The 15,148-nt window shown below is 44.3% G+C and overlaps 1 protein-coding gene across 2 annotated transcripts in view; it reads left to right on the top strand.

Moving 5' to 3' along the window:
* The window catches only part of LOC115315739 (zinc finger protein 318), a 55,011-nt gene that overhangs the window by 17,735 nt on the left and 22,128 nt on the right, over positions 1–15,148 (top strand). For both annotated transcript variants that reach the window (XM_029975037.2, XM_029975039.2), the window contains exons 4-7: positions 5,425–5,596; positions 6,876–7,019; positions 8,100–8,193; positions 13,010–13,128. In XM_029975037.2, coding sequence (XP_029830897.2) covers positions 5,425–5,596; positions 6,876–7,019; positions 8,100–8,193; positions 13,010–13,128 — 529 coding nt within the window. The remainder of the gene's footprint in view (positions 1–5,424; positions 5,597–6,875; positions 7,020–8,099; positions 8,194–13,009; positions 13,129–15,148) is intronic.

Below are 15,148 nucleotides of genomic sequence, written 5' to 3'. Positions count from 1 at the left end.
ATGTGAGTTGTCAGTAATTAACGAGACAAAAATGCTTGTATTTCCCCAGTTTGTTCCCGAAAATGGTGTCCATATACCAGGGTGTCCATATTAACGGAGTCCACATTAACGAGTCACCTAGCTGTGTTTGGAGATTTGTGTTCGTCCTTTGTCCCTCTTGTTCCCCTTCTCCAGGGATTATTTTCGTCATTTGTGATTGGTGGTATTTATGTTGCAGTATAATCTTCAAAATTTAACTGTAGCTTTTATGCAAGGGCAGTGATGTTTTAACAACCTGTGTTCATTACTTGTGCATGTTTTGTTTTTATTCAGAATTGAAGAAAATATTTTCATATGGCAAGAAGATTTATAAATCCCCTTAATTAGGTTGTAGGTTTAATTTTATGTCAAATCTGTCATTTACTTGCCATCCTAATGTAGGCATGGGACTGTCCGAGGCCACACTCTATAACTATAGCTAGATTAAATTTAACGGAGCTCATAAATGGGCAATTAGAAGCTTGGGGACAACCTTTGCAAGGTCAGCTGAATTTTTGTTTAAGCATGCTGTAATAGTAGTGAACGGCATGGAGAAAGGCGCTGCAACCGTTCAATATTCGATTTAAAAATATTTGGCCAAAACCACTACCGTTAGATCCCGAGAGATGCCCCACCTCCGAAAGGTAACCCCCCCCTATTTTTGGCCTGATTCGCTATTTTCTTTTAAACACCGAAAGATAGCCGACTCCTAGTAATCATGGCGTTGGGATCAATGATGACCTCGGCGTTAATGCGTCTAGTAAGCTATGGCGGGATATCAGCGAACATTGCTGATTGGGAAGTATACAGTAATCTTTGCTTCATTGCCCCTCGCCGCAATACTAAGTTTGACAGAGACACATGATCTTAAAGCAGCATTTTTTTCAATTTGATTGCACACCGAAAGTTAGCTCATTCTTTATTTTCCACCATTTTTTTTTTTTTTTTTTTTTTCAGTTTTAGGTGGGTTATTATCGGAATTTTACGGTATTCACTTTGAATTTGCTTCGAACCCAAAATCCATTATTTTCACTTGCCTAACAAAGCGTTATATTTTTTTTTGTGAACTGTGCTCACATTGATTACATGAATAGGTAACGCTACTCATTGTGATCAGTTAGAGTAGCTATGTGCTTTGCTTTGCTGCTCTAATAACAGTAGCAGGTTGAATATGAGCGACGGCAGTGTGAGACACATTCGACACAGAAGTCTCCGTTTGATGACGAACTTGCAACAATTACCTCACCGTGATACAAACCTTACAGAGTAGCCAAAACATATTTTTTACGTCAAACACAAACTGAAGACGCCATCGGCGCTCCTAATTGAGACTTCTGGAAAATTACCCGCGTATGATTGTTCAAGAAATAAATAAATATCTGTAGTGGCCAGGTCTCCTGTAGGTATGATACCTTAAATAGTCTCTCAACACTTCAACAACTGAAGCTTTTTCCACAGGCTAACTTTTAAAGAGATTGTATGAAAAATTTTTACATGAAAGCTCAAAATTGTTCGCTCCAAAAGTGGGAATCTCTGCTCCAAAACCCGTTGCTCGCTGCTACAGGAGCTGCTCCAAATCACAATTTGTCAACTCCACCACTGTATATTAGAACAGTTTGTTTCACTTAACCCAGTTGTCCTGCCAACAAACAGTCTGCAGATCGTAACTAGAAGAGACACTCTCCTCATCGCAACATAGTAGAATTGTTCCGACCCCAGAAAGCTTACCCCACCAAGGCACAGCAAAGAGAAACGTTGGCTGCAGCGGTACATTTTTTGCTTATGGAATCTAGCAATAGCACGGTAACTACCGATAGTTACTAATTTCTTTCAATGCGCAGTATTTCTGTTACTGCAAAAACTGAAAGTTGTGCAAAAAAAAATTATTAGAATTTGCGATTTCACAACCCACAGTACCGGTGTTATGTAAGTATCCGGCTTGGAATTCCTTGTTTTGTTGCATTTCCATGCTAGTGAACCACACATCTCTTTTAAAAGAAACAAGTATTTAGCATAGATGTGCAGTTTACTTAGAAATGGGCATCCGTTGTAGTGATCTATGCTTATCAACGTCTGCCTAGAGCAGACGACGCATCCACACAAGCGTCTATTTAAGTTTAGGCTGTACGCTGGTAACACGATTTAACCTTCACTGAAGCATTGAACAGTGCCACATCATTTTCCTCTAAAATTGTTTTCCCACTGATGCTTTGCGTAGAATTGAATGCAAGAATCTCACGCGCAAACATGGAGAGCCTGTTTGGCAGCCATACTTCTATCCCCGCTTCGATGATGATGATAGCACGACAGTTGTGCCAACTCTAGGCCAATCTTGAGACCAATCTCCTGAAGTGGTCATGCTTAATGTAAAGAACAGATATCCCGCTGAATCTGGAAGTCGGCTGACGTAAGCTTTCGTCGGCTGACGTGTGTTCATCCTTTAGCCTTTAGTGTGTTTATCTCTAATTAGTGTTTAAGATTTTTTACCATATGGTGTCATATGTGAGTAGCGGCATCAATTAGGTGGTTTGCTTCTGTTTTCCTCCCGCACACAGGAAATAACCAGTGTTAGGAAATACTTGATGTACATTGTACTTAAAGTACTACTTCAAGTACCATATTTTCCAGATTATAAGCCACATTTCCGTATATTGAGCCGTTTTCGCAGAAAAGTTTTTGAAAATGCGCTATCGTCTTTCGAGACGTCATCTGGTCATTTCTTTGAGTGAGTAATGGCGGCTATAAGGCTTGTAGAAATAAATGCCTTATAAGTTGATTGTGTATAGTTCTTCTGCGAGGGTAAAACAATGGCTCTGAGGCCACTTGACTTTATCCAATATTCGCTTCCATTTCTGAAAATAAGTGATGTGCTACTAATCCTGGGGCAATGCACAAAAGCTTAAAAAAAAAAAAAAACTATATGGAAATAAAAGGGCATCATGAAAGATTGTGTTTAAAAAGTACTCATACTTTGCATAGTTCAGAGGATAAGCTTTTTTTTTACGCGCATTGGTATAGCGAAATCGTAGTTTCACACGATCGGCCAGGTTACACATACCGTTTGAAGCGCAACTTCAACGTTTCAACTTGAAAGAAATGCCCGTAGCACGGCGCTGTCTGGCGGGTACAGTCCAGTGTTATTCGAGCATACACACGCCGAGCGAACAAAAGTTTAGCATGCCAGACACTCGTGAACCAAGCTTCGGACTACTAAGCCTAGCCTAGGCCAAGTCACAAAGAGGACTCGAGCATCGATGCGCAGGCAGATAAATCAATCTTGACACACTCCTTTCGGTATTGCTATATGATCCGCTAGCCGCAATCCTTCCTTTTATAGGTAGCAACACGACTGGAGCATGGCAGATAAAGACTGCTCATCAAACTGGAACTGATAAAGACACAACGAAATTTTCTGCTATACATGTGTACCAGCCCACCTGTTTTTTAGTGTTACTGGACTGAAGCAGAATAGTACAAAACCATGGCTGGATTAGGCAATGTTGATCACATGCTGTAAAAGCTTTATTCTCTCTGTCTTTCCTTTCCACGTTGAGCGGCTTCGGGGAAACTAAAATTTCTCGCTTTCGGAGTCCGTCATGAAAAATGCAGAAGAGTGCGGCGACACCAGTGTCTCCTGGAAGGGCAACACCACCAGTGGCTACATAGTTACGGTGCATTACAAACAATGATGCGCAGTGCCTAAAAACAATTGTATTGCACTGTGAATTAATAAAAAAACACATAAAGTTGCATTATTGTATAAGACACACCAAGAAAAATGCTTGAAGAAAACCGCAACTTGTACTCTGGAAAATATGGCAGATTTAGGAAACTTGTACTTTACTTGAGGTATGTTCTCAGGGTATGTACTTGTACTTTACTTAAAGTATTTTTTCTTGTACTTTCTGAGGAAAGAACTACAACTTTTGAATTCAGAGAACATTCCCCAGATTTGAAGACAAAAAATTGGCATATTGCCAAGGGAAAATGTGTTATGGTCTTTCGAGACGTCATCTGGTAATTTCTTTGAGTGAATAATGGTGGCTACAAGACTTATACAAATAAACGCCTTATAAGTTGATTATGTAGAGTTCTTTAGCGAGGGGAAAACAACGGCTCTAAGGCCACGTGACTTTATCCAATATTCGCCACCATTTCTGAAAATGAGTGATGCGCCACCGATTAACCCTGGGGCAATGTACAAAAGTTTAAAAAGAAAATGCTGTATATGGAAATGAGAGGACATTATGAAAGATTCTGTTAAAAAAGTACTTGCACTTTTTAAAGTACATTATATTTTTAGTACTTTACTTCAAGTACACTGCACCCGGTGCACTTACCAGGTACTTTACTTGAAGTACATAATCTTTTATTTATTTTGTACTTTACATCAAGTACTTTTTACATGTACTTTACCAAACTCTGGAAATAACAAGTTTCTCATGTGTTTTTTTTCAGCAGCTTACCCTTACGAAATTTGAGTATGATTAATGCGCCACCTAAAGATGCCTTTGTGAAGCGTTTAATTGCACCTAATCTATTGGCTTACTAATGCAAACATTTTCTTTATGCCCATACAGCGCTCGGAAATGCCCTGTACGTGTGAACAGGTTTTTCGTCTGCCCAGAAGTGCGATCCGTAGCGGTTGCAGGGTGTCTAGCGACCTGGAAAACCGGGAATTGTCAGGGAAATTTTAATTACCGGGAAAAATCAGGGAATTGTCAGGGAACCTGTCAAAAAGCGAGCCCAGTCAGGGGAAATGAGCCGGAAATGCCATCGAGTGCCCTAAGCAAAAACTTAAGAATTGGGTGCAGAAAAATTGGCAATGAATTCTGCTTAGAGCGGAGCGTGGGCTCTGCTTACCCGATGTAGAGTGTGCTACCCGATTCAAAGGGAACAGCTGGCAAATTAGTCCAACCCTTGGATTGGATTGAGGGCACGACACTACGCTAGATCCAGTTAGAGCCACTAGATTTAGTGACAAATGGGAAAAGCCGCAGACCCCAATCTGATCCAAGCCTTAAGCCGAAAGTATCCGAAGGTATGCATCTGGTGGCCATGACTTGGCCATGCTGCCATTCGGTTATTGACGTGTGTGGTTGAGCGTTGTGTTTTCATCGTGTTTCCGGAAGTGGCCTCTTCACTGACGATGTCGGCGGCAAGAAAGCGCTTGTTTATTTCGGACTGGACAAACCCGGGTATTTCGTAATATGCCAGTTGGATTAAGCTTGTGCATACTGATCCTCACAGTGTTCAATGCCTTGTGTTGTAATGGTCGTATATATTTAACCACCTCTGCAGTGGTCAGGGAATTTCACCTGAAATTGTCAGGGAAAACTTGGAAACGTCAGGGAATTTTAAAATAATAATTTGCTAGACACCCTGGGTTGTGTCGTCCTTGTGCAGGGACGGCCACCGGGATCCATTCCTGCTGGAGAGCAGCAGCATGTATGAGGACGTCAAGAAGCAGGTGATGGACGTCACGTCAAGCGTGGAGGAGATCTCCCGCAAGATTTTCAAGGTCACCCAGAAGGTCAAGCTGGAGGCCCTCAACTACAAGAGGAGGCTCGAGGAAGAGGTGAGAGGGCACGTCGGGGCGCGATCGACCGGGTGAAGTCCTGTTGACTTGCGCCCGAGCAGCCTCAGCTGATCCTCAGCTGCGCCGCCTAAATGGCACAGCTGAAAAAAAAAAAAAAAAAAGAAACAAAGCAAAAAAAAAAGTGTCTTATTCTTACGGCACCTGGGTGTGCATTCTTTCTGGGCGTAGCGTCTGCTTTGATTTTTACGGACGCTGGCTCGAACATCATGCCAGAGGTCTCTCCACTGCAACATGTTTGTGACAGTAATTGGCGCCGTTGAGGCACAAAACTAGGGTCAGTGACGAAGCAATGTCTATGCGGAGGACAGGTCGTCTGCTTCTTGCGCAGGAGTTGCGGTGACGTCAGGACGACATGAAGCTCTGATTGGCTTTGATTTAAAGTATAGTAGGTAGACTTCAATGCTAGATGCTTTGAGGTGTGTACGCTGTTTTTTTTGTTTTTTTTTTCAATTGGCCAATAAGAGCTTGGCATTCGGACGTCATTGCAGCCCCTGTGCAAAAAGCAGACGAACTTGCGCTCTTGGATGGGGGCATTAACTGGACGCCATATTTGAGCATGCCGTCCACTGTGCATGCTTAGAACGAGCTCATATTTATATATGCTGCTGAGACTGGCATTTATTAATTGCTTGTCTCATAAGGTTTTCAAAAGGGATCTCAAATAACCCAAAATCTTCTCAACAAAAATGTATTAAAAAAAATCAAAAACATTCAAGACAGAGCAAATAGTGAATGTGGTGACCCAAACAAAGAACAGAAATTCACAAAAAACAACAAAAAAGACAGAACACAGTTTTGTATATTTGCACTCAACAGTGCAAAAAATAAAAAAAGTCCCGTGTCATGCACACAGCAATGCTTTCTTTAAGGGTGTTTGTTGTCTTACTTTTTATTTTCTCCCCCAAATCTTGACTTCGTGTTGTGTCACTATTCCTTTCCCCACACGCTCAACTTTATCTTCCCCTCCTTGCTCCTCTCATTCTTTTATTGGCAAGTTCCTTCCCGTAAAATACCGAGCATCTGCCCATTTCCTACTAAGTGCCCACCCCAAATTTTGCAACATCTGAAAAAAATATGCACAGTAGATATGTAGATAAAATTAATGACCTAACAAGCGCTCATTCCCCAATTTTCTCGATTATCTTCATATTTTGGGTGGGCGCTTGCTCGGTATTTTACGGTAAGTTTTTCTTATTTTTTTTTTTTGCATTCTTGCTTCCCAGTTTTATTTGTTGCTTCCGTTTCTGAATGCACCCAGGCCCAAGCAGCAGAGAGCCCGGACACAGCCGGGATCAAGTTCATCTACGAAGACACACAGGAGCACTGGTGTCAGCCATGCAACATGGTGATGCATTCAGTCAACGACATGTTCAAGCATCTTCACTCCCCCAAACACAAGGAGGTGAGTGTTGCCAGGCTTGTAAGGGCCCACTGGAGTCGGTGCAACACTCTTCTTGGCCCTGGAGGACCCTCATTTTCGCCCAAAGCAGGGACGCTGAAGTAAGCCGAGGGGACCGTGAAACTTCAATGTAACGACAGCTTCGTGTACACTTCTCCTGCTTGTGCTCGACAGCACTGTCCACCGCAGGGACATGTTCTTGTTTCTGGGGGCCCATTCTTAGATGTGTCCCTAGAAAATAGGGACACATTTAGGGAGTTGTCCCCTTTTGTAAGGGCACTTTGAGAGAGATAGAGAGAGAAGTCTTGCGAAAGAGGAAATACTAACGTGAGAGTTACAGCCGAGGGCCGAACGGTCATTGTTAGTTGAAAGGGGGGGGGGGGGGGGTAACAGCCTTCTAGGGGCACATCCCTATGTGTATCCCTAAAAGTAGGCACTCTTTCTTCGATTTTCTTATTGAAGGAAGAACAGCAGGCTTTTTAATCTTTTTTACGGCTCCTCATTTGTCGAAATAGTCAGTTGACGTTTTGCACTAAGTTCAGCTCTCTTTGTTGCAAGGAATTCTGGGAAGGGACAGTATAATACTGGCTGTACCAGACAACGTAGGCGGGTGCGGTCAGGCTGTTGTGCCATTTTCTCTCTCAATCTCTTTAGTGTTGTATAGCGATGCTGCGAGAGCAAGGACATTCCCAGCATTCCTTTGGGATTTTTGGAGCAGGTCTAGTGATAAAACTGTGTTGTCTGAACAACATTACGGACATGCCCAAACGAAGTTGCAGACAACAACATTTGTTCCCTCGATGGCGGACAAATTTCTGTAAGCACATATAGTGGTGATCTGTTAGCATTATTTTCGGCGAACCTTGAAAGCCTGTGAGAAATAACATTTTTCAGACAGGATTGCACATACGCTTAATGGGCACAACCAAGGATGTGCTGCCGCTGCATGCATGATGTTGGGGGTAGAGGGGGGTTGGGAGGTTGAGTCTTGGGTGGCCGGACTCGAGGAACGAACATAGCGTCTCTCACGCGGAGTGGGCTCGGCGTCGTTTCTCCGACCGCGCCCTGTGGCATTCCTCCCAGACCATCCCGGCACACGAACGACCTTGGGCCGACCTTGAGAAGCCGGAACCCATCTGCAAGCCGTACAAGAGGACCATTGTCGCCACCGTCAAAGGTGGGTCTTCTTCGCCCTTTGTCAGTGACATACGAGGGATGATCAGTAAGTCTTGCCTCCTAGGCCGCAACCTTTTTATCCAGTGATGGAATCGAATTATGTTACCTTTGAAAGGTTGGAATCTCCTCTTTCCCAGGAGCACATAGCCCCCAGAGGTGGGGATGCACTTCAGCTACCGGTGCACTACCCTCCGTAGATGACGGAGGGCGGCTGTTGAAGACACCAACAGTGCACTGCATCGATTACCTCGTTGTTGGACGCAAAACGTGCACCCTTCAGATGTTCATCGGCAAACAGCCAAAAGTCTAATGGCACGAGGTCGGGGCTGTAAGGTGAATGAGGCAAGGGATCTTGAAACTGCAGCTCCTCCAGTGCGGCGGCGTTGGTCTCGTCAACAGCAGCCCTCAACCATCTACGACTGCACGCGGAGTGCAGTACACCGGTGGCGGAAGTGAGTCGCCGATGTTAGGGGCTATGTTGAAAAAGTTGGTTGTGTCCTGCGAAAGATGAGATTCCAAACTTTCTTTTGGATGTATCATCCTTCAATTCCATCACTGATCAACAAAGTTACAGCCTACGGTAGGAGGCAAAACCTGTGGATCACCCCTCGTGCCACATATTTCCATGTGCTATGCAAAGGGACCATGAAACAGTATTGGATTCAATGTTTGGAAACTGCATGTTGCATAGTGGGGCAGACCCCTAGATGTGTCCCTAAAAGTAAAAACATATTTAGTGGATTTTTTTTTTTTTTTTTTGAATAAAGCTTTTAATATGCTTCTAGTAGTAGGGCTTATATTGGGACACAGACTGTGTCCCAATAGTATTGGTTTGAACTTGTCGCCAATAATACCGTAATGTCAAGAGAGATACCACCCCACCCTTGACAAATGACCCACCCATATTTTTTACATGATTTGCTATCTTTTCAGAAACACCAGAAGATAGCCTACTTTTAGTAATGGTGACCTCGGCAGAAATGGTGTTAATTAGCCACGGCAGAAGAGAAGCGAACATTGCTGACGGGAAAGGACATTTGAATTTGGTTCATTGTCCTCCCTGCGATCGCAAGTTTGGCAGGTTACAGAATTTAAAACTAGTATTTTTTTGCCTTTATTTTTATCGCACACTGAAGTTAGTTTTCTTCTTATTTTCACTCGATTTGCTTTCGACTTTAGGTTGGCTCTTTTTGTGGATGTTACGGCATTCCCCCCGGAAAAAATGCAAAGAGAAGCCTGCATCGATTGTGGAGTCAATCCTCAGCATAACACAGAGCGGTTTACTAGTTGTGTCACACTACTTCTCTGTGATACAAACGTTTTTACAGCCCAAACCAAATTTCGAAAAATTACCTTTGGCAGTTTTTATTGGTTTCTTTGGTTTAAATGAGAAAGATGAAAACTCAAAACTGATGTGAAATGATTTTTCAACTCCTCTTTCTTCAGCTTTCCTCCTCAACTCAAAAGCGAAAGGAGAAATCGCATGGTTGTGACGTTGTGACATGCTTGGGCTCCGGAGCGATGACTCCAAGCTTTCACCGTGCTTTTTAATAAGCACACCATGGAGCTTGACATTTGCAAGTGATGATAGGCACTCATTGGCCACAAATGCGAATCCAAATATTTGTCGACGGATTGATTGTTGACGAGTGCACACATCCAAGCGATGCCTCGCGTCCAACAAGATTGTCCGCTATATTTTTTAATTTGCATCCCGAAACTCCGGCTTTTCACTTCCTACCCCCCCCTTTTTTTTTGGCGCATAAAGGATACGTGATTAGTAAAATATCAATCTAACATTTATCCCAGCCCAAAATTTATTTATTAGTCCCTTTAAACAGGCAGTAAAGATTCTTTTTTTGGGTTCTTTTTGTGGCAATGAACTAATCTACTGCACCCTAGACATGCTAAGAGATCTAAACTTTGAACATGCGTAGACTTTTTCTCGTTTAAAAATGCGACCACTCATTGCTACACACCTTTTTTTTTCTTAGATACACCTCATGAAAGGTTCAATAATTTGTTTGCATTTTCAAACAGTTATTTAAAAAAATGTGCTTTTCCATAAAAATATATTTTTTCGACCCAATATTTATGTTTTAGGTTGAGAGCCATTTTGCCTGCTTGCGTGCGCTGGCTCAAAAGTGTTTTTTTTACTTCAAGGTCAGTGTCACAGAACAGAGGCCAATTTGTCAGCCTCCTATTGGTTGGAATAAGCGCAGTGGAGAGCTACTGCGCCTGCGTACCTCTCCTCCACAACACTAAGCACTGCGAAAAGGCCTTGGAGAGAAAATCGGGAAATGTATTGGATCAGATGCTCTATCCACATTTTTATCTAAGTTCAGTCTTTCAGCGTAAAAAATGTATTTTCGTACATGTATAAAAGTGTGCAGTGCAGACGATACAAGGATTTTTAAATTTTTTTTTAAGATCATTAGTTGTGATGAGACTCGATAGATTTTGTGTGTGACAGGTTTAGCTGACAATTATTCCAGTATGATACGAGCCTTGTTGTGCGTTAATTAAGTAATCACTTATCAGGATGTACTCCGCGTTATAATTTTTTACATGGAATATGTAGTATACTCATAATCATTTCAAGAAGCACAGTAAAAAAAAAAAAAAGGTCAGGCTGCTCGTGGAGCCTTACTTATTTACTATTCTATGTTGTGAATTAAGGTATATTCTGGGAAATTTTAGATCAGCTTGCCGTCATTTTATCAGAACATAGTACACGTTTCGAACGCCAACAGCATAGTTTCATCTCAGACAACCAAATCTCGTAAGAATTACGTCGTGCAGTGCACGAATAATGCGCAAAACTTTCTTTTATCTTGATGCGACGTGTACAAGGGCGGACTATGTGCCTCGTGCAAAGTATCCTAAAGAAAAATTTTTTTTTTTGCCGAATTGTGTTCCTGCAGATTGTGGACTGGGTGTGGACCATAAGGCCCGTTCACACTCTTGCGACTGCTTGCGACCTCTTAAACCTGGGTTCCTTAAAACTTGTTAAACCAGAAAATACACTGGCGCCATCTATTGGGAAGCAGTGTAAACTCGGCGGTCCGGCATATTTTTTTTTATTTCTCGAGCATTATCCTTTCTTTCTTGGCTCGAAAAACTTTTGACAATGTTATAAACGAGCCTTTCTATGGGTATTACGCACATTTGACCTCGAAAATCCCGCAAAACCTTCACTTTTGTGAAATGCAGTTCCAGGGTCACCGCATAGATGGCGCCACAATGTCAGTGTGTTCCCTCATTCTAGAAACATTTAAGAAGTTGTAAGGGATCTCATCTCTCTCAGTCGTACTCGGTCGCAAGAGTGTGAACGGGCCTTTACTCTGAAAATATGGTAGCTCTCCTGTTAATTTCTTCTTTGAGAGATAACGCACTCCGTGGCACGCTGCAGCGCTGCAGCGTCTCCACAGCGACGGTGCATGAGGGAGCTTGGCACGCATGTGGTGCTTCGACGGCATCATAGTGCATAACGTTTCCTAAAGGAAGCCCCTCTGAAGCTGATGCTCCGGCGGGAGAGGGATGGGTAGAGGGGAGAGGTCCTGCAAGCAGTACCGGTGACCAATCGCTTTTCCTACGACACTCTTTCGTTTCGGGAAGTGTGTAAACTGCTAGGAGTCGGCCATCTAACACATTCTGTGTTAAGAATGGTGTTTAACTTGCAGTGGTCGTTCTGGGTGGCGTCGAGTAGGACAGTTGTCGCATTGGCAGTCATCGTACGTCTTGAAGGAACAGAAAGGAGGCAACGCTACATTTTACCTCGTCATCTAAAACCCTGAATTAGGGAGACGATGGACAAGAAAACGTCTGTTATTTTATTTCTCCATGTCTCGGGTTTCGGTTCGCCTGCACTTTTTCATTTCTTACCCTATTTTAAGGTTTCTTTTTTGCATTCTCTTTGGTCTCATCCAATGTCTTATTTGTCTTCGAGACCCGTCAGATCGACACCCCTCTCCCGACACTGCCCCTTCAACCCTCTTCGACGATGCTTCACTCAACAATACCACGCTTGACGAACCCATTGCCCGTCTAGCGTTCCGACGAGCTACTGCTGCGTCGTGCGTAGCACTACTTTTAGGCGCCTCGGGAAGAAGGGCGAAACGCACTCTTCCAAAAAGCGTTGATCTCACGGGCATCTGTACTCCGTCTCACCATAACTTCGCAGAGGGCCAAGCAGCGCGTCGCAACGAGACATGTGATTAGTTTACTCTGCCTCACTAGTTGTGCAGAGTGCCGTTGAAGCCGCAGGTGGGAAAGGGAGAGGAAAGCCACCTTTGGTGCGGATATTGAGCGACGGGCCAGTCTCCGAGGGGGGCAAGAGCTAAGCCGGGTGGTCCTCCACCTCCTCTTTTCCAACTGCTTTTAATGTTTTGTTGAAGCTGAATAAAGACTGATTGACTAAATTGATTACGTCCTTGCCTCTCTACCTTTGTTAAAGACTTTCACGTGCTTCGCCTCCGTTGCTTTGATTGGCTCAAAGGGGACATAGCGTTTGCTCTTTGCCGAGTTACGGTGAAACGAAGCGTCGATGACGGAGGCGTTGTTTTATCTTCTGTACCTTAACTCGAACTTGACCTCCATTTTGTGAGCCTCGAAGGTTGCGGCATGTTTCTGACTTGATGTGGTTACGGTGATGTGCGACACTGTATGAAAGAGAAGTCCTTTTCTCACTGTTAATTGCATGCATGCACAACCAGATCGGAAGCACCGCATCACCTTCGAAGCTTGCGATTGGGCTCATTTTAAGTTTGGATGCTGCAAGGTTGTTTTTTTTTCTTCCTCTCCGTTCCTTTGTGCAGGCGTCCAGTTCATGGTCGGCATGTCCGGCTACTACTGCAAGCTGTGCAAGGTGATGAGTGGCGACTCTGCCATGGCACGGAATCACCTGCACAGTGTCGAGCATAACCAGAACTACACGGTGGGTGACTCGGCGTCTCTAATGCTTTGAGCTTGGGGGTCGGTCTAGCAAGCTTGGGCGGCTAACCATCTATGACAACTGTGAATGGTCCACTGAGGATCTTGCATTTTTCATGTGTTCTTGTGGGATGCTTCAGTGTGAGTGGCGACAATTCCCAATTAAGTCGAAATAGCAAGAGGTAGAAGAAAGGAAGCAAGTTGCTCCAGCAACTTGATGAAGTGTTCACTTCCCGTTCTTCTAGAGTTTGCCAATCGAATAATCTAATGACCACAGTGCTTGGAGTGCCCATCTGGCCAGTCCTTTCTTCTGCCATTTTTTGTTCATGACTTTGAGCCATGGATTGGTCTAATTCTGGTGGTGGTAGAGTAGAATGAGTGGACGTAACAGACGCTCGCTCTTCAGTAGCCTTCTCTACAGCCGGTCGACTGAAACAACAGTAGCCACTAATTCTGGGGAAAAAAAAAACAAAAAAAACAAATGAGAAATTTTATTTATAACTAGGGTTTCAGGTTTTTCGTTTTTTTGGGGGGATTTTTTGTTTTCAGTTTTTCAGGGCCGAACTAAACACCGGCATTTATCGAGGCTTACGTCGGCAAAAACGGGACGCAGGCGTAAGGTTTCCCAACCTCCGGGTAACAAGTTACCCGAACGCTCGTGAAACGTCTTGGTGCCAACGAGAAAAGGAAGCGAGATGGCTGTTGCAGTTCCCAAAGAGAGAAGCAGCCCCGCAGACAGTGCAGTGCACGCCGCATTCCGCATCGACACAAGGCGAGGCAGTTTGCGAAGGTTTCTCCTCGCGAAGCTTAGGATTCTTCTTCCTTAGGGACGGCTCCGGTCGGAGGGTCTTTCGGTTTTTCCCGGCTCCGGGAGGTTAGGCTCGAGGGTTCATGGGCATCCACTGAAAACGCAGAGCCCTGCTTAGTGCCTTTTACTTCACAATGGCTGCGTGCTTGCGCTTGTGGCTCACGAGATGCGTCGTCGAAGGTAGGAAGCTCACGTTGAAGACAACAGGACAATCGAAGTACCTCCCTGCCCTTCTTACCTCATCGGTAACTATAGACCGTAAAAATGAGGGTAAGTTTAGAATTGCGAGCGTTTGAGTCGTCACGGGTCACGGTCGTTCCCTTGGTCCGTAAAAGCGCATACTGTACTGTCTGCGGATTAAGGTGGAAGGTTTCACCTTCACCCATTGCCATACTTCATTCCACCTCGAGTCGAGACGCAGCCGACGCCAGGAGCCGATGGGACTGATCGGATGGCGTCAAAAGCGCACCACCATAACGTCCTTCACGTTTCTGTACGTGTTCCATCCCTGCCGAACGAATCATAAACAGAGAAGGTTCGGTGACTCGCGCGTTTGACGGCGCACTATTGGTCTCGTTGGCTCGTAGCATCGGCCGAACCCGGACTTAAGCTGAAACGTAGCATAGGGTTTGCTGGACGTGTACCACTGGACTTTGTTGTCCTATAGTCCGTCGCGGGTCAAGAAAAGTATGGCAGGCTTCTCCCAAAAAGCCCTCCACTCTTTCCATTTTAGTGAAGCAAACTCTGAAAAGGAGAAACTGCCAATCGTGGCTAGCAGAGGGCTTTTGTGGGAAGGGCCTGTCCTGCTTTCGTAACCTGCAACAGACTATGCGAAGAGCAAGGCTTCTTGCACAGGGGCTGCAGTGACGTCAGAACAACACCGAGCTCCGATTGGCTTTGATCGAAAGGATAGTGGGTGGAGCTCAGTGCTAGATGCCTTAAGGTCTTCCCACCATTTCTTTTTCAAATCTGCCAGTAAGAGCTTGGTATTCTGACATGATGGCAATCCATGTGCAAGTGTTGTAAGTTGGACGAGTTGCTATGATGACATGGCGAACAGAACAGCGCACAGAAAGACAAGGACAGAGAAAAGGAACATGCACAGCACACAAGTGCTGACTTGCAACTGAGTTTATACACAAAAGGAAAAGGAGAGGGCATTCTGAAAGACACGCAGGGCACGCAGTGCGTGTCACACGCGACACAATACCGTTTA

The sequence above is a fragment of the Ixodes scapularis genome, unplaced genomic scaffold (genome assembly GCF_016920785.2).
Source record: "Ixodes scapularis isolate PalLabHiFi unplaced genomic scaffold, ASM1692078v2 PGA_scaffold4__175_contigs__length_147842914, whole genome shotgun sequence".
Taxonomy (NCBI): Eukaryota; Metazoa; Arthropoda; class Arachnida; order Ixodida; family Ixodidae; genus Ixodes; species Ixodes scapularis.
The sequence above is the reverse complement of the archived record's forward strand: the minus strand, read 5'-3'. Positions and strand labels throughout refer to the sequence as shown.